Raw genomic sequence first — 18,721 nt, 5'->3', positions numbered from 1 at the left:
AGATTTAAGGAATTTATCTCTTGGGACCACTTGATTCAGTTGCACAGATTAGTGTGAGTTATCTGAAAGGCTTCTAGGTTAAAACATTCAAATCATTCTCCACAATTCCACATACCCGAGCCACGTATGAAGAAGCTTTGGAATGCATGGCCCGAAGTTTGCAGTGAGGCAAACCTGAAAATACATGAGAAGTGCCCTGAAGCCATCACCCAGAAGAATACTGCTTTTCCCATTGTGTTATTTCATTAAAAATATTTACAAATTTATCACTTAAAAACACACTCAGGGCCATGCATCCTGCAGACAAGAATCTTTTGAAAGCTACCTCTCAGGAGTGCTTCAGTTACAATGCTATTTAGGGATGTTGGAAGTGAATGTTTTAAACAAAAACCTACTGTAAAAAACCTTTTACTAAGCAATGCAAAACATGCCCTGTCTTCAGACCAATCTTTGGGATAAATATGATATCCTGCCTTTTAGATGTGGATCTTCAGGGGTCAACACAGTCTAGCAGACACTGTTTATTTCTTTGTATCAAATGGCCTTATCTCACTTAAATATTTTTCTAAAATACAGCATGCAACAGTACACTAAGTAAAAGGGAGCAGAAAATAGTATAATAGGAGCACAGTAGTCAAGAGCACACTAAAAACAATCACATAGATAAAAGAGAGTGATTATTATTTTTGACAATTAATGGTACTTTAAAATCAATTCTATGACCTTTCCTCCAAATGTTTAATTTCTTTTTATACTGTTACTGGCACTGAAATAAATGCACCAAAAGAAATTTTGCCTCAAGCCCAAGGCTCCCTCTTGAATAATTCAAAGGCAAGAAGATCACAGTGGATTAATTAAAGGGCCCTCCCTCAGTTTCTTTATTTTTCCCATGTTGCTGTTACAGGACAATATGCCTCTGAAAGGAGTTAAGTAATTTTGTAGCACCTATGCTGCTTCTATTTTCTTTGGCAATGCAATTGCACCATTATAAGTGACTCTGGACTAGCAATATTGACAACTGAAATGCACACAGGTTTTTACATAATTGCTATCAGCAAGATAATCGTCTTTGCATACTCATATTCAGTGATTTATTTCCTGGCAAGATCTAAAAAAGGCAAAACTTCCACAGCCACTTTTCCTCTTAATCTCTCTCCTGAATAGGCTGATGGATTGTGAGGCTCTAACACCTCAGAGAAGTTAGGGACTCCATAATTTATAGAGGACAAGCACTTGTAGACTCTGCTATTGGACTTTTTCTTTCAGCCTGGAAGGTGTGACATATTTTACCCCAGCTAAATCAGTCAGACTAATTAAGAAGTTCTCCCCCATCCCACAAATCCTGCTTCTCTCATGCCTGTAGAGAACTAGAGCTACAAGAACACCCACAGTGCCTATTTCAAATGAGCTGCAGATGCACAACATAAAAACTGCAGGAATAAGTTCATCTGCTGTTTTGAACAAGGTCAGTGAGTGCAGTGACTGGGAATCTGCAGCATGTAATACTACATGAGAAAACTGCCCATCAGGTTTGCGTGTCACCATTAGTTTACCTGTCTACTGAAACATGTATCCCACACAGAATGGACGTAATACAGGGGGTCCTGGGAAGCTACACTGGAAATTCCTCATGGGTTATCCTCTGTTGCATGCTGGCATTACACGGAATGCAAATCAAACACTTGCACCTTACAGACATGATAGAAGACATCATGTGAGCCTGTGTAAGAATGGCCTTCACTTTTAAAGTAGCTAAAGGAGCCTGCAGAGATAAAAAGCTACCAGCAACACCACAAACATCCAAGTCTGCCAAGCCTACATGGGTAGAAAGGATTCTGACAAGATGAACCTTTGCCAAATCCTAACGTAAGACAAGCTGCTGTCCTGGCTAATTTTTCTGAGCAGATCTACTGCCTTTACCAGGCTGACAGTGAATCTGAAAACCCATCATGGCCTTCTGTGCACTTATCAGTTTTAACACCTGGAGAAGAGGAGAGGTTAAGAGTTGGAGACTCAGGCAGATCCCTCCAGCTTTGGCCAGGGCAGGCAGCACTGCTTTGCTGAGCGCTGCAGTTAATCTGTAGGGCAGAGAAGATATGGGTCCTTTTTGTAATAGTGGCTCTGCTCTTTTCCTTCTTTGTTATCAGTCTCTACAGCTTTACTGTCTTAATTGACCATTGCCCTGATTTCCAGTCATTACTTAGAATTTCAAATTAATCTGATCAAACAGAACATACCTTGTGAAAGTAAACACTCATTGATCTACTTTAGTCTCCAGGGTATATTTTAGGCAGCGCAGGCCCACACAGATTCTTTGATACTTCAGATGTATTATTTCTTACAGAATGCTTTGCACATTTTTGAACTTGTATTTTTTATGGGATAACTGGAGCTCTGTCATGACAAATTCTGCCTTTTATGTATTATGGGCCACCATTCTTGCCACCAAAAAATCCTTCCACCTGCACTAAAATATGGACCTTTATTTTTACCCATGTATAAATGATTTATAAAAATTACAGCATAAAAGGCACAGAGGAAAAAAGGCCTTGCCCTACTGTGCCTCTTTTAGATGCATAATGGCCACACAAAAATTTCAGGTGTATTCTAACCTTCCGATACATAAAAATAATCTGAACACCCCATCTGTGTTTCCTGTTTTTGTTGGACAACTCCTTGGATTCCTCAGACTATTATATACCTTAACAGGTTATACCAGTATAATTATGTGAATGATGGGTACAGGGGTTTTTAACCAGTGTAGATGTGCTACTGTGAGCCATAAATCATTGCAGGAAAGGTCATTTGGTTTTGTCTCCCAGCTTGGAGTAAGACACTCCCGTCTATCTAAGCCCATACTGATGGAAGGAATGTTTCCAAGAACAAATAACGCAAGGAAGACAAAAAGTTCTTTTAAAATGGAAAGACCAAGGTCTTGAGGGACAACTTCCTTGCAAGTACATCAGGTATAAGCCCTTCATATCAAAGCCCTATTATTATTGTTAAATACTTTTAATATCAGCAACATGGAGATATTGCTCATACCTTACAAACACTCAAACATGCAGAGAGACACTCCTGCTTAATTTTGCACAGTCTGTCCTCAGCTCAGCTCTGTGGGCCTGCACAGTACAGGAGCTTCCAACACTGGCTCTGGCCATGACTCAGCCAGGAACGCTGTTTACTCTGCACCTGCACAATTGTTTGTGGCACAAAATAGATGAAGGAACTGATTAAAGAACAAAGGCAAACAAATAAACTTTTAGGATGCTGTGACAACACATAGCTGACAAAGGTCCCAGCAAAGGTGACAGCACAGACATGAGAAACACACTGTGTTTTGAATGAATAACCATGATGCACAAGGCTTGCTTGGACAAGAGAAAAGCAGCAGGTTTACTGCATTTCTCTCCAAGTTCTCTCAAAGCATGGTGAAAGAATAAGGAAAGGCCTGTGGATGGGTCCTATTCAGCCAAGATCCATCCATGTATTCCTTTCCTAGTCCAATCTCAGTGCTTGTTTTGTAGGAGTCCCAAAGGGAATGCTTGAGCATATGCTCACCTCCTGAGCATAGGAGATGAGCCCTGGTCCTTGTGACTTCACTGCTGAGCTCAGAGCTCCCACTTCTGTCAGTGCAGCAGGGAGAAAGGGTGGCCAGGACGTGTGCTGACACAAGCTGTCTACCTGCTCAGAGCAGCACCATGAACCTCCACCTTCAGAGGCCCACACTGCCCAGGGGCATCCACCTGATGGTGTCCTGTCATTGAATTTGATATGGGGCTGTGTTTACAAAGTCACTTTGGGAGATTTGGGGGTTTCTTTCTATCTGACAATTCTCCAAAGAGTTAAACTGCAAAAAAAAAAAAAAAAAAAGGAACAGTCAAAGGAGAACCTGCCTTCCTCAGAACTTAAGAGGTACAAAAACTAGATGGCTGCACTTTCAGAGACCCAAACAGATGGGACAGGAGGTTTCCCAATATTACAAAAGGGGTCTCAGACAGCAGGTCTATGTAACTGAAGATCCTCAAGTGGAATATGATAAAATTTTTGTTCAAGCCAGCAAGTACTGTGAGGAAAACAAAGTGAAGAGAACTGAGGACTGCCAACCCACTGTAATTTCAGTGTCTCTCCATGCACATGAGACAAAAATAATGTTTTTCTAAAAGGAGATCCACCAAGATAAAGACTAGCACATAAACATGTGAGTACGGGATTCAAGAGAAAGGATTCAATTGTTGTCTTTTTTGAGCATTTTCACAAATGGCCAATGTTGCTGCATTCCTTTTTAATATAAAATGAATTGGCAACTTCTGGAACTTTCTTTATCATCTCAGTAAGTTTGCAAATCTTCACCAGCTTCACACAGAGTTACAGCATAAACTGCAAATTGCTTGTTTGGAAATGAAGCATAAAAACTGTTCTGCAGGCTCATATAAAAATGCTTAAGCCAGCCCAGCCTTAAACTGAATTACACTCACAGAAAGCTGCACCTTACTAAGCTTGGACTAGACAAAATTATGGGCTTTTGAATTCCAGTAACATGAACTCTTTAACTGTCTGTCATAAACAAATACTCTGACTTGTTTTTAACTGCATTTTCTGGTTTCTCTCATATTATACTTACATGGGGTCACAGCATCTATATGATAATAGTCCTCAGACTCAGAAGGGAGTTTCCAAAATACTTAGATCTAAATGTAGATCTTCTTATCCTGCCTATAATTGCATTGAGACAGGACATACTTTTCTTCTCCCCTATAATCCTACACACGCCATAGATGGTAGATCTGTACTACTATCAGAGTACTCAAAATAAAACAGAGGCAGATCAATATCACCACTGTAAATTTCAGTTCCTTCCAGCTGAATGGAGTCAGCCATATCCTTGAACTACCAAGACATATGAGTCACCTAGACATACAAGTTTTTCATCTCATGACCATGCCAATGTTTAAAAAAACTGAAATGGGAGAGGAGTGTTTGAACTTCACAGAAACAATTTATTCTTCCTCTTTGCAAAGCACAAACATCATTTTCTACCAATAAAAATATTGCAAACTGCATCCTTGTTTACATTTCTTATAGCAAGGTAACACAATTTTTTTCAGAGACCATGCTCTCGGAAAAAAAAATTCATGCAAATTAAGTCAGCATGGAGATTTTCTATGTATGGGTTTTGTTTACTATGGGACCTGGGCCACTCATTCACCTTTGTGAAGCAGCACTTGCATGACAGTTAATTTTTGGGCAGAATTAACAAACACTATTATTGAACTTCTTAAAAGCAATTAGGTAAGACCTGGGACCCGAAGCCATTGAGCACCAGGGACCATCCACCTGTATTTGTGTCCTAGACAAGAAGGTGTGGCTTAGCTACAGATAAGGTTCTTGTTAAAAGCTGAATTAACTTTTGGGATGAAAGGTGAACATAAGAAAGATACTGGTTCAGGAAGGGCCTCCTTTCTGTACTTCCTACCAGACCTGCAGAAAAAGGTAGCAAGGCAGTGACAAAGGTTAGTGTCGTGACTTGCACACCTGACAACACTCTACAACACCTCTGCTATGCAGAAGGGCTGAGATGAAGTCTAGTACTGGCAGTAGCAATTTGGCTACAATGACATCCAAATCTGGAAGAAATTACAGACTAGGATGGCAGTTCAGTCCAGCAAATACCATCACAGAATAAAACCTGCTATCAAAGCCTTACAAGGTTACCTTTACAACCAGAATTAGAAAGAGGTGTTGACCTAGAATGAAGTGTAATACTGTAACTGGGTTTAGGGTTGGGGCTCAAGCCAACAGATATTGATAAATCGCAGCTTAGAAAGTGCCTCCGGGTTAACATGAAAAAATGTTGTTGGTTTAAACCATCTGACTGCAGAGATCTGTGGGATAAGGAGTGTTAATGTTAAGATTAGGAGTGGAATTAGGGTTTGAGCGTAGTCTGGAAGAGGTTGATAAACTGCATCATCTTGTCTCAGTATCAGGGAGGGCCCCATGCTGTGATAAAGGTGCCACATGACAGGACTTCCCTGTCTATTCTCTGTTGACCAAGGCTTCCCAAGGGGTATGTGTGTTGTCAGCCTGCTGTGGTCCCTATCCCTGGGGATTACTGTGCCTTGTGTACATGCAGAGCCAAGCCAGCACTCCCCACATGCACAGATTTCCTGAACCACAGAGCACGGTGTGTACACACAGGGGATGGGGTGGGGAGAGGGACTCAAACAAGGAAAGCATCTGTCTGAAAATGTCCAGTCTTTGCTGTCTCCGTTTTCCCCTTCATTTCCAGCAGGGCTGGTAAATCAGAAATATATCAAAGACTAAAAGCTTCTGGCAACCAATGTCTCCTCTCTTCACAGATGCATTTTTAAAAACAGTAGGTCAAATCTGGCCAGCAGGTTGGTCCTGCCAAGCAAATCAGAAGCTAAATCAGCCAAATATACCAAGAAGCAGCACAAAAGCTTGTCTGTGTCTTCCCCACTGGCTTTGCCAATGATAATCTTGGCAGTACTATTTAGCACTTACCCTTTTCCCAGTTCTTGGGAATCAGTGTTTGCCATGTTACTCAGCATTTTCCAGGCTAGGGGGAAGGTGCAGGACTGACCTTGCTTACTTCACATTACAGAAAAACCTGACACATATCTTAACTACCTCTGTGTTTTAATCACAAAATATGCTCACCCAAATTAGTGATTAATGGTGAAAAGTTCCATTTTACTGGCCAGACAGACAGTTTTTGGAGGAGGAACCATATAATCATTTTTCAAGGACAAAATAATTTCCAGAGGGGAGACTACATAGTTAAAAACCTTAAAAATCAGTATTACTAGCACACAGGCCATCTCTACCATTTTCCAATCTTGTGATGTAGAGAAGGCAGGGGAGGCAAGAACAACAATTCTCAATTCAACGAGCAAACCTGCTTCAGCATTCACTACAAACAGCGGAGGAAAAAGCTTCACAGTGGGTCTTGCCAAGAGGATCTTAAAATAATTGAACCACATAGTCACAAGACCACACACTCCTGTTGTGAAATAGTCACTGGGTAAATAAGGGTGTAGCCTCTAACATTTTACCACTGCTGGGGGAGGGGGGGAAATAAGAGAAAGCCACGTGCAGAAGATGGTCTTACCCCTAAAAAGGTATTAAGTCAAGAAAAAAAGATCTTGCAAATCTGCACTCATACGAAAAATATGGCAGAGCAATGCTGCCCTTCTAGTCCTCTCAATGCAGTAACAACATTGAGTAGGGAATAAAGGTAATTTTCAGAGTTAAGCCTGCAGCATGTAATTTAGGCAAAAATAACAACAGAAATAAAAGAGAATTGCAAGGGATGGAGGAGTAAAAGTTAGGATGATGTACAACTGACAGCTGACCTTCAGTTTACTAAGATGAAGTCACAGAAGCAGTACATGTCCAGGATGATATAAAACTATTAACAAAATATGATGAAGAAATAAAATGGAAGATGCTGATTTTAAAACATAGAAACAAGCAGATACCTCAGACTAGCAGAGATATTAACAAAGCCAAATGAACAGGATGCCATTCCATGCCCTTAACCTTTGAAACCAGTTGAATTTTCTTATTGCTTTTCATTTCAGGGATGTCTACATCAGTGCACCTAAAGGAGTTCAACAAAGTTTTCCAAATTTATCTTTCATTATTTGCAGAAATCAAATAAAGAACTTGCAAAATAATCAGTTCTACAAAGCCACTGTCTTCAGCTCTGTATACAAAGGTCTTGTCTGCCTCTGCACTAAGTGAGACTTTCACTTAACAATCTAACTTCAGCTGTCACCAAATCACAGCATTTTGCCAAACTGGGGGAAAAGGAGGAATGTATCCCATCAATCTTCTACATTTCCTCTAGACTGGAACAGCTTGCATGGGGGCTTAGCAGGGTGCAACTGGCCCCCTCTGGGGTAGGAGTCAGGGAAAGGCAGAGGGAGGAGAGAGCAAAGCACCTTCACGCAGCAACTCAGCAAGGCTGGCAGGGGCAGGGGCTTGAAGGGCAGAGCACTTCAGCCAGCCAGGCCCTCCCCATCACAGGGAGCAAAAGGCCATTTCATTCATTTCTCCCTCTGGCCTCTGCATCTCTGAGGGAGGGAGGAAAAACAGAGGCATTAAGCATTTAGCATTACTTCTGACTCAAGGAGGATGCAAAAGAATCTTAAAGTTACTTCCTCTCCAGTCTCCTAAGAGTTCCTTTCTACTGTTAACCCTGCAGAACTGAAGGGTTTTAGTGGGGTCTTTTTCCTGTGTCAGTGTGTTCTGATGGGCTATTTGGGACATTCCTATGGTCTCAGCTTCCACCGTGACACTTAATATATGCAGTGCACTAAGCTCCTGGTCCTTAGATATGACTTGCATTTGTGAAGAAGCACTATAAATGGCTCAATCCTCTGGTACAATGAGCATAATGTTTTCCAACCTGTATTTATATCAGATTTTTTATGAGTTAAACCAATTACACTATTTTTTTCAGCCATGCTTATTAATACCTCTCTCTGTAATAAGAGCTCGCTGGGCTCTAAAACACACACAGATTACTCTTTAGAAAACAGAAGGTAATACTTTTAAATGATTATTCACAGTTGCCCAGATAACATTAAAGAACTTGTCACAATTAAAATTCATAAGCTATATTTCTGAATTTCACAACTCAGGTCAAGAACTGCAACCATAATGATCGCTGTGTCCTGACTCACTCCATACAAATAAGCTACTCGTACAAAAGCGCTGCTGTGCTTCAGGAGGAGAGGGTGGCAAGCAAAGGAACTGATAAGAAATAATTGCACTAATAACCTGCTAATGAAAAGGTGAATTAATTGAAACACACCATGAAGTATCCAAGAGTACACAAAGTAATTCAACAGATGTTTACACTGGAAGCCTGACTATCCAGTGCATGGATTAAATCAGATTGTCATATTAATGGCACATCCAATGCTAAAGTTGAGAATGGATTTTCTGTTGCCTACTGTCAAACTTGAAATAATACTGCATGCCATTTTCACAAGCAAACCTTATAAAAGGACCAGGGAAATCAGAAAATGACACAGCCAGTATCACACAGAATAATAATGCAGAAAACAGTTTTCTCACTGACAGAACAACAAACTGCACACTACTGTACCTTCATGACATCTTTATAGGAGTGAATGGCCTCAACTTCCTCTTTGTCATCATCGTCATCCTCCACTCCTTCATCCAGAGCATCATATCCTTCATCCCTACTCCCATCTGTTTCTGTGGCATTAGTCATGTAGTCAATAAGCTGCTCCAGTGGAGGACTTAATTCCCTCTCCTCATTTTCCTTCAAACCATAGTCCAGGGCTTTATATATAATAATCCCTAGTGATTCAATAACCTGTAAAAAACAAAAAAGAAATATATATATTAATGCCATTTACATGAATTAATAGGTCAAGTGAGGAACTTTTCTGGTGTTTGTATAACAAACCCAGCAACTGAGAAGGCAATAAACATCAAAATCAAAATGATCCGCTAATACCCATAGTAGCACTTGAGTAAGAACTTGAGTAATACAGCATAGAACAAGCAAGAGCAGCTCATACCACATACCTACAGCTTTCTTATTTCAACATTTGAAATAAAAATTCATCATTTAAAAACAAAGCAGGACCTTTTAAGGTTATTTTCCCTTTTTCCTTCTGATACTGCAAACCTCAAAGTAAAATTACTCTACCTTGTAAGACTATCTTGCACACACACAATCTTTTTTTGTGGGGCAGGTAGGAAGAAATTAAAAGTAAGAATAAACTAACATGAGATGCCTTCTTCCTCCCACAGCTTAATGACACTTGGAAACATCCCTTCAGTTTGTGTCTCTTCATTGACCTGAGAGGTGTCTGGACACAGCTGTGGATGTCCAGTATTACTCCCTGAGCACTGGGACAGCAATGCACAACAACTCCTTTGCCTGTTGCTCAGCTGTGCTGTGGAGGCACACAGGCCACTGAAACTACCAACAACTGTATGCCACAGCGATTCAATTTTTCATTGAATTGAGGCTTCTTATTTGTGCCCTGTCAAGAGCAAAGCATACCAATGACCTCTTACTCAGTGTGAGCTAGGAAAAGATCGTCGTGAGCATCCCACAATGATAAATGCACATTTTCTCTCTTGACATTAATTTTCCTTCTGAGCAATATCAAAGCCTCTGGAATTTTAAAGATGTAAATAGATGGCATTTCAAACTGAGGAGTTTGAAAATGGCTATTAATGAAGAAGGAAGGGAAAATGGGATTGCAATTGTAAACCACAAGAAGGTAATGTCACTGCTGGGAGATCCCTGTCTGACAACGGAAGTAGGACTGGAGTTATTGCATGTAATCTCTGATCTTCCTTGTGTGTTGGGATAGATAGCATGTCACACAAATCAGCAGACTCCAGTGTAGGAGTAGTTGGCACAGCAGCAACTTTAATAACAGGAGCATTTCTAAATATACCAAACCTTGTCATCAAATGACATTTTCTCTAATCTGCCTTTCAGTACGATCCTGGTTGACACACTTTTTACTGCAGAGTTTTGAAATTCTTTTTGAGGAAATAGGACAACACAAAGAGATTATTAAAACATTAAATTTTACTCTATCTGCTTAGTTACTTCAGCACAACAAAGTATTTTTGGTCTGAGAGGCTGGAGGTTAGCAAAACTTAAAATCCTTTCCCATTAGTTTATCTAGACAGATGATTTAATGATTGCTGTAGTCTGACAGCTTTACACTTATGGACTTCATTCTTCTGCTGGGATTACTTTGCAGTGCAAATTCACTTTGCAAGACAGTGGCTAATGAACAAAACCAAATTTAAAACCCAATACATAAACCACTTTATTTTATAATTTATTTCCAATAATTTTGGTAACTTGGTTCAATATAAAAAATTTGCATATGCTATTCCCTTGAAATGTGTTTATATATATTTATTTTTAAATGCAGGGAAAGTGCATTAGGGAAAGTGCATTAGGGAAAGTGATTAGGCAAATTAGAAGAAAAACCTGTATGTGTTTTTTCAGTTCAAAGAACAGCTTCTGTCTTGGGAAGTGCTATTGAGGCAGGAAAGTATGTCAGGGAAGCATCACTGCTTTCTTACTCAGCTCTCATACCCGTCCCCAGTCTTCTGCCATAACTCACTTTGGAGACAGGACGCTGCACCACACAGACCTTAAAAACAGCTCTAAAAGGTTAAACTTGTATTTGTAGTATACCTTGCTAACTTCTTAAGGAGGCTATTTTGTAGTAACTGTCTTCTAAAACTTGTATTGTTAAAAATATAATCTGAAAATATGGAATCACACCAAGTAAAAGATACTAATTCCAATGGTAGATGTGTTTCCTGTAACTCAGGTTCTGAGTACAATCCCAACATACACCTCTTCAGCAACTGAAAGGGAACAAAGAATACCAGTTTGAAGGAAACTGCAATGAAAATGAAGTATAACTGAATAATCACTTTGATACTTTGAGCACCTGGGAATAAACACAAAGTGAGTGACTTCTAACTTTAATAAAAAGTAAATTTGAAAGGGCTTAGCATACATGAAGACTGAAATGTCCAGATCATGGCAAAGAAAATTATGTCTTGTGCCATGCAGCAATGGCTGCTGAACACAGCTTCTGGATTTTGCTACGAAAACTTCAAAAAAATAGAAGAGGGGGTGGATAAAGAAAGTACATGCTCTCTGCCTTCTTCAGTTTGGGAAGAGGATTAAGGCATTCAGAAGCACCGTGGCTAAAACTGGATGACAGCTGCTGCTTTCTTTGATGCATCAGCAGAGGCGCTTCTGCAGCTCAGTAATATGGTTTGTGCTATGAACAGATTTCTTAATACATGCAAAGCTGACACAAGCTGAAAGCCTGTAACAGCACCAAGTCAGAGCTGTAATTCAGTCTCTCAGCTCCTTATTTAGGACACGTGATCAAAACCATATTTACTCATTGTCTGTATCACAGATTCTTCTTGCTAAAAGACAAAGCAGCAAACAACTTAACTAAGTAACTTTGCTTTGACTTGCATTGAAACAGAAACGTTCGGCGCTTTCGGGAGTGTCAGTTTACCAAGGATCCTGTGAACCACACAATTGCCACATGACTATCAAACAAAAGTCACAGAATTGTCAATGCTTCTTCCCATGGATAAAACTACTAATGCAACTTCATACATGTAAAACTTTTAGACCTATACAACTAGAAGCAAAATATACAAGTCAACTGATTGGTGCTTCAGCACATGAGTGCTGTCACTTTACCTGTAATACAAATAAAATACAAACAAAAAAAAAAAGGAAAAGCTTTTCACAGCTCGCTGGATGAATTGATAAACAAGAGGGCTTTTTGAGTTGGCCAATCAGGGATTGTCACTTGTAAAATTTTTTTAAAGCATCAATTATTTACAATCACACATTCTAAACTCTACTGTTGGCCAATTTAGCAGAAAAGAAAAACCTCTGGCACCTAGCAAGTGACAAGTACTGATACAATGAAAACAGAAATATATTAAGAAAAACAAGGGTAAAAATGGACCTAGCAAAGCTTTTTTAAAACACAAAGTTGCACATTTACACCCCAAAACAACTGCATAACACTGAAATAAGTGTCATCCCTAACAGTAAATAATGCTGCTCAACTCAGGTAAAAAAAAATAAAGACCTGCACCTTGAATTTTAGAACATTTGTTCCTGATTGATTTAAATTTCAGCAAAGACATGACCTCTGGGAATCAATCGGTGGATGAATAAATTTTAAAAATAAACATGAAAGCCTGCATTATTAAGCTGTACACCATCTCATCAAGTTCTTTTGAAAGTCATGGCTTCAGACCAAAAAAAACCCCAACACACAAGTATTTCCCACAGACTGAACTTGTACTTTGTTGTGCTGAAATCATTAGTGAAAGGGCAATTTTGTCCCACCTTGAGCATTCCTGCAGTTTCTACACCAGTCTGGACTCACACAGTGTTTTTCTAATAGACTGTGATAAAGTTGCTGGAACTCTTGGACTTTAAAAACAATGTAAAAATAATATCCACACACACTCCTTTTACACACACGGCAAAAACAAAACCCAAATTATTTAGATTCTTTTCATGCACAAACACTGCCCATATTTCCATTCCATATACCTTACTCCAACACCTTAAGGAATGCCTCTTGCACAGCGATTCATTAGTGTTTTAGGTTTTGCATATGACCCAAATTATGCTCTTCCAATGAACTCTGCCAATTTAACGTTCTTGAGTTCTTCAAATATACAGCCTTCAAATATACAGGAACCAAAGAGGTTTGATACTTGCAAAAGTGCAATTACTGCAAGTACTTCTCTTTGAGAAAAAGCCTTTTTTCCCCTCAACATACACATCTCCCTGATTCTTGCCGAAGCTAGATGAGAACAGGCAGAATCCACATCTCACAATGGGGCACTGTCTGAGCTTTAATCCCCCTCCTAGGCCTGCCTCAATTTTTAAACAAACAAAGCCTAAGGACAGGCTTGTACTTAACAGCAGCAAAGGATTGTTTTTCAGCTCAAATGCCTGTCCCTCCCTAATGTTCTCCCTTCCTTCAAAAGCCACTCAGGTTTTGTGTCTCTAAACATGGATTAAAGATGCTGTAAAGCTCCAGTCCTAAGGTGAGTTAACTAACTTTGAACTTTCCCACAGGGACCTCAGATATGGCCACCAGCCACAACAATATTTGCATTACTACTGCACTTTCATGAATTCCAATAGTTTTTTATTTAAAATGTGCAGTACAATAATTATTTTTAAGTGCTTCCATATTTTACCCAGATCTCCAACACACTAATGAAGGAGAATCGTTCTGCTTCATGGTAAGAGTGCTGAGAGTTCAGGGCTGGCACTTCGTACGGCAGAGCTCCTCTCCACCACCAACTCTGCTATCACCCATTGTATTAGCAGCAGCTAGTCAATCTGTAAAAAACCAACCTGCCCTAATGCTGACTTTAAATTACCCTGCCAGGAGCGCCACATGATGCTTCTGACACCATAACATGCGGTATAAACATAGACACAGACACCCTTGAAGTCAAGAGTTAGTTATCTTAAATTTTCTATGACATATTAGAAGACAAACACACACAAGTTTTTGGGTTCAATTTCTGTAATATGGTCCAAAGCACTGGCATGTAAAAATGCTATGCAAAATCAAATTGCTCCTCTTCAGCTAGAGGACAGAGGGCAAAGGCTTTTGCTCTGGCTCTCATTTCCATTTGTAACACAGCAATTTGTTGTTTCTTCAGCATTCAGTACTGGGACTAAAAAAGACCAGGCTTTTAAGAAAGGTGAACAAATAGAGGGGTTAGGATAACCTCATGCACTTTTTTTTTTTTTTTTTTTGTTATTTAGCTCATCCTGAGGTGCCCTACATAACTCTCAGGAGCACCTCATGGAAAAGTGTGTCTGAATAGGATGCTATGAGAGATGTGCCACTGTCACTGCACACCGCGGGTACATTAATGTAGTTTTCACCAGAGCATTCCCAAGTGGAAAAGGGGTAGCATTACCCAAGTTTTAATGGCAGGGGATACTGCTAAATTTAAATGTGACCTTCACTAAATTAGAGCAACGTGCAATGGACTGGCAAATGAGAACAGTGAAAAAACTTCCAAGTGCTTCCAGGAAAGCAGCAAGGATTTGGACTACTTCCAAAGAATCAAATTAATCATTCATTTCCAAAGACTATAGACATAATTTACAGAATTATTTAACTTCTGGGTGATGTTGGTTTGCTACTGAAACATTATATTGCTTTCTGCAATACAATGAGCCTTGCTTTTTAAGTCAAAGCAGTAATGAAAGCAAAAAAAAAGAAAATCAGAGTATGTCACGTCTAATTGAAAATAAATATTAGATAAAATTAAAAAACCCTTTTAATGATATTCAGTCTGGTTTAGATACATTCAGAGCTTGGAAAATTTCTCTACCATATTTAGAGATCTTTTTCAAAATGGTTTTATAGCCCGAGTCTGAATGCACTAAGTGGGCAGACAGACCTATTTACTGAATTCTTTGTACTATTCAGATGTGTGTTAAAGAGATTCAGTGCAAGAGCTTTGGATCAAAGACACAGAACAAGCCTAAAACACACAAAGGGGATACTAGTTTTTTTTTTTGTTTGTTTGGTTTATTCCCCTCAAAGTGAATATGTGAAAACTGAAGTAGTTAAATGTTGCTGAACACAGTTGCCTCTAGGAGTGTAGCACTAATTTAACTATAAGTTTATTAACGATCAAGCATAATACAAATCTTCAACTTATTCAAAGGTTCTGATAATTACAAATGTGGCTTTTAGTTGTTAAAGTTGCATTATAGATATTATCTCAGGAGAACTATAATTTATTAGCATAAATGAAAGCAGAATTTTTTCTATTATATCCATCTCAATTTATATTTTATCTGCAGTGTTTCACTTTAAACACTGAAACAAAACTGTCAATTTTCTTCTAACTTTTGTTCAGATATTATAATCCCCAAGATCACGACAAATCATTACTCTGCTACTACAGACTTTATTCAACCTGAAGGAATTTCACCATAGTGACAGTTCATACCCAGAGGAAAAATAAAATCAAGTTCTCTCATTTAACTGTGGAGACTCTAGCAAAGGCTGAAGCTTCAGTAAAAGATTTAGATGCAATAACTAAGTAACCTAGATGGTGAAAGTCATTTGAAAGTTCTGAAATACTCCTCTATTCATATCAGGCTTCAAATACGGGTCATGTTATCCTGATGCCATTTAAATAAGGAGAATATGGTTTTTTATCCTAAGTTAAAGACAGAAAATCCAATCATGTCACAAACTTCTGTTCTAGTTGTGTTGTCTTTTTTTTCATTTTATTTCATAAAACAAAGCTAAACATATACATATTGTTTTTTATAGAAATAGAAATCAATCAGGTGAACACCCCAGGTGAGGAAACAGAAGGGGCAAAGACTTGAGCTGACTTCCAAAAACATAACCAGGCCACAGAAATGCCAGTGGGTTCAAATTGTGTAAGAGACAGAAATTGCCATTTATCACATCAGCCTTTTGAATAAAGCTTTATCTAGATTACATGAGAGTACCAGATTAACTGCAGCAAAAGATTTTGCAGTGAGGGAGAGAAGTAAGCAGCTCAAGGAAAACTGGTACTAAGGAGAGCGAGACTAGTTCAGTAGCTCTGATCCTGAGAATTCGTGTGCAACTGGTTTAAGTTTGGCTGACATTGCATACCTGCCTATGGTCTGTCAGATAAGATATAGAAGATAGATGATAAAGAGCTTACCAGAACTTTGATTCAGTTCAATTTACAGTAGTCATAAAGCAATGCAAAATCAATGCCACTTTTATTCAAAACATCTACACAATTTAACTACTCTACTCAAAGAGTCAGTTTGCATGAATTTTTCAGCCTTCCCTGTGGCTTTTATGTCAACCATTACAGCTGCCTGCTATAGGCTTGGCCCTCATTTAATTAATCCAAAAATTAAAGTGAGTAAACACCTGCTGCAATATAAACCATTTGTTCTCCTCTGATTTAAGAACTTTCTCACACCAATTTTCACCAAACAAAATACCAGGACAATGAAAGCTATTCTTTTAAATACAAATTCTTGATTAGTTAAAGTTTTACATTTCCATGCAAATGTAGAAGCTTTCCAGCCCAGCTCACACAGACTTTATAAAAACTAGGCTGGCTTTACCATATTTGTCAGTGCTATGCCTGCATTTCAAGTGTTTCACAGCTGATGAACTTCACAGAGACAGGCGAAGCACCTGAACAAGTTTACAGAGAGTGGGGAACATGACAACTCTTCTCATTTGACTTTAGCTCTCCTTCAATCCATTTCCCTCCATTCCTGAAAAAATATGTCTTTCTGCCTCCTAATACACTTCTCTTGTCAGTCAAATTGTCCTAATTCCAAGATTCCATGCATAAAATCAAATATGTCAAGAAAGAAGCCCAAATGACAAGAAAGGAGCCCAAAAGACTCAACAGGTCCTTTTCAAAGTGATGTGCCACAACAGAAGGCTGGTATGTGCTGCTCCTTTCTAGGGACTGCAGTATTCATTAACCCCACACAAGGCAGTCACTAGAAAGGAGCAGCACATTCCTGCTTGTCTTGGAGGTACCGCATATGCATGGCAAGTCACAACCCATAGGAAGGTTGTCCTTTCCATCCATGCCAAAGGAGAAACTTCAAAGATGTTTATGGGATGTTGCATTTATCACATAGGCACCTAAGACAAACCATGCACAGCTACCTCCACTGTCTTGTGGAAGGTCATTCAGCCATACCTAGACTTCTTTCCTAAAGAAGCTGATGGGAATTCACACATACAGCCTGTGACCAGAAAGGAAAAAATGTGAGACTCTTACTGAGAGTTTTTTTGCTAGTCATAAATGTAAGGAAACATCATCCTGACATAAGAACATGCCTTGATTATGAAGCATGTGAATTTTCACATAGACTATCATGATAGTCCAAGGAATTACTAATGGGCCAGACACATTAATTATTTAGGTCACGTATGATCTCTGAGTATGTCATGCAAAATATTGCTGCAGGCTGACAAAGCCTCTGCAAAGCTCCTGATTTTATGAATATTCTTCCATGCCCTCTTCCCCATAAAAAGCAACATTGGACACAGGCATTTGGATCTCTCAAATATTCATCCAAAATGGAATGCCTAAGTGAACATAAAATATTTGAGTAACATGTGAAGGGAGCTACTGCAATATTACCTTCAAGTTCTCGTAATGGCCTTATTGGAAAAACTGGTATTTACTAAAATAGTTCAAAAAAGCACAAGTAGGCACTGATGACAAATTGTCTACCTATAAAAAGACATTAGTTTGACATTATTTTTTTCAGGTCCGAAATTCATACAATCATAGCATGGAAGGCTGACTTACCCTACACCAAAGAGCAACAGAATGTGGGGCTGAAACTCAGCAAAAAGCTCAGCACCTGCTCTTAGGGCCACAAAACCCCAGAGAATCTGTTTATGAAATGGCACTCACAGATTTCTATTTCTATTTCCTTCTGAACAATGAAATCACCACAGAAGAAATACATATTAAGACACACCTCTATCAGACATAAAAGCTACTGATACATAAAGCATACAGTTTGTAATAGCAGGCATGAAGTACCTTAGCACAAGATATTCCAGCACCTGCCAGCTGTCAAAGATGTCAAAGTGCTGAACAGTGACAGTTTATTATCCTTAATGTAACAGCCTGGATTACAAATTGCTGAGCATTGTTTTACTGCTCTCTGCCAGTAAAGACAATATCTATGTATTCCAGTAGAGTGATGATAACATAGATTTGCCTCCAGTCACAGGTCAAAAGTGTTATGCTACTAAAAAAAAAAAAAATTCATATGGATTTTATGCTTAGATTTGGAAAAAAAACTGAACCAACAACAACAAAACCAACCTTCAAAAACTATAACAAAACCAAAACATTCCTGACTCTGGCTGTCTGCAGAAGCCTCCATCACACAGCCAAATTTTCTACAATGCTCAGCACCTTCAAATAGAATATGGATATTATCCATTTAAGTTATTTTGCTGCTTAGGTGGCAGCCAAGTTACTAGATATCCAACAATTGGTGGAGAGGGATTAATTCCAACATTTCCACCTATGTAATACATTCAGGTACTTAGGAACAAAAACACACACCAAAAAA

At 39.0% G+C, this 18,721-nt stretch overlaps 1 protein-coding gene across 4 annotated transcripts in view; it reads right to left on the bottom strand.

The window, feature by feature from the left end:
- The window catches only part of SPIRE1 (spire type actin nucleation factor 1), a 128,293-nt gene that overhangs the window by 63,280 nt on the left and 46,292 nt on the right, over positions 1-18,721 (bottom strand). For all 4 annotated transcript variants that reach the window (XM_053942587.1, XM_053942598.1, XM_053942616.1 and 1 more), the window contains exon 3: positions 9,140-9,373. In XM_053942587.1, coding sequence (XP_053798562.1) covers positions 9,140-9,373 — 234 coding nt within the window. The remainder of the gene's footprint in view (positions 1-9,139; positions 9,374-18,721) is intronic.

This window comes from Vidua chalybeata, chromosome 1 (assembly GCF_026979565.1).
Source record: "Vidua chalybeata isolate OUT-0048 chromosome 1, bVidCha1 merged haplotype, whole genome shotgun sequence".
Classification (NCBI taxonomy): domain Eukaryota; kingdom Metazoa; phylum Chordata; class Aves; order Passeriformes; family Viduidae; genus Vidua; species Vidua chalybeata.
Note: the sequence above shows the minus strand (reverse complement) of the source record. Positions and strands in the feature narration are given on the sequence as shown.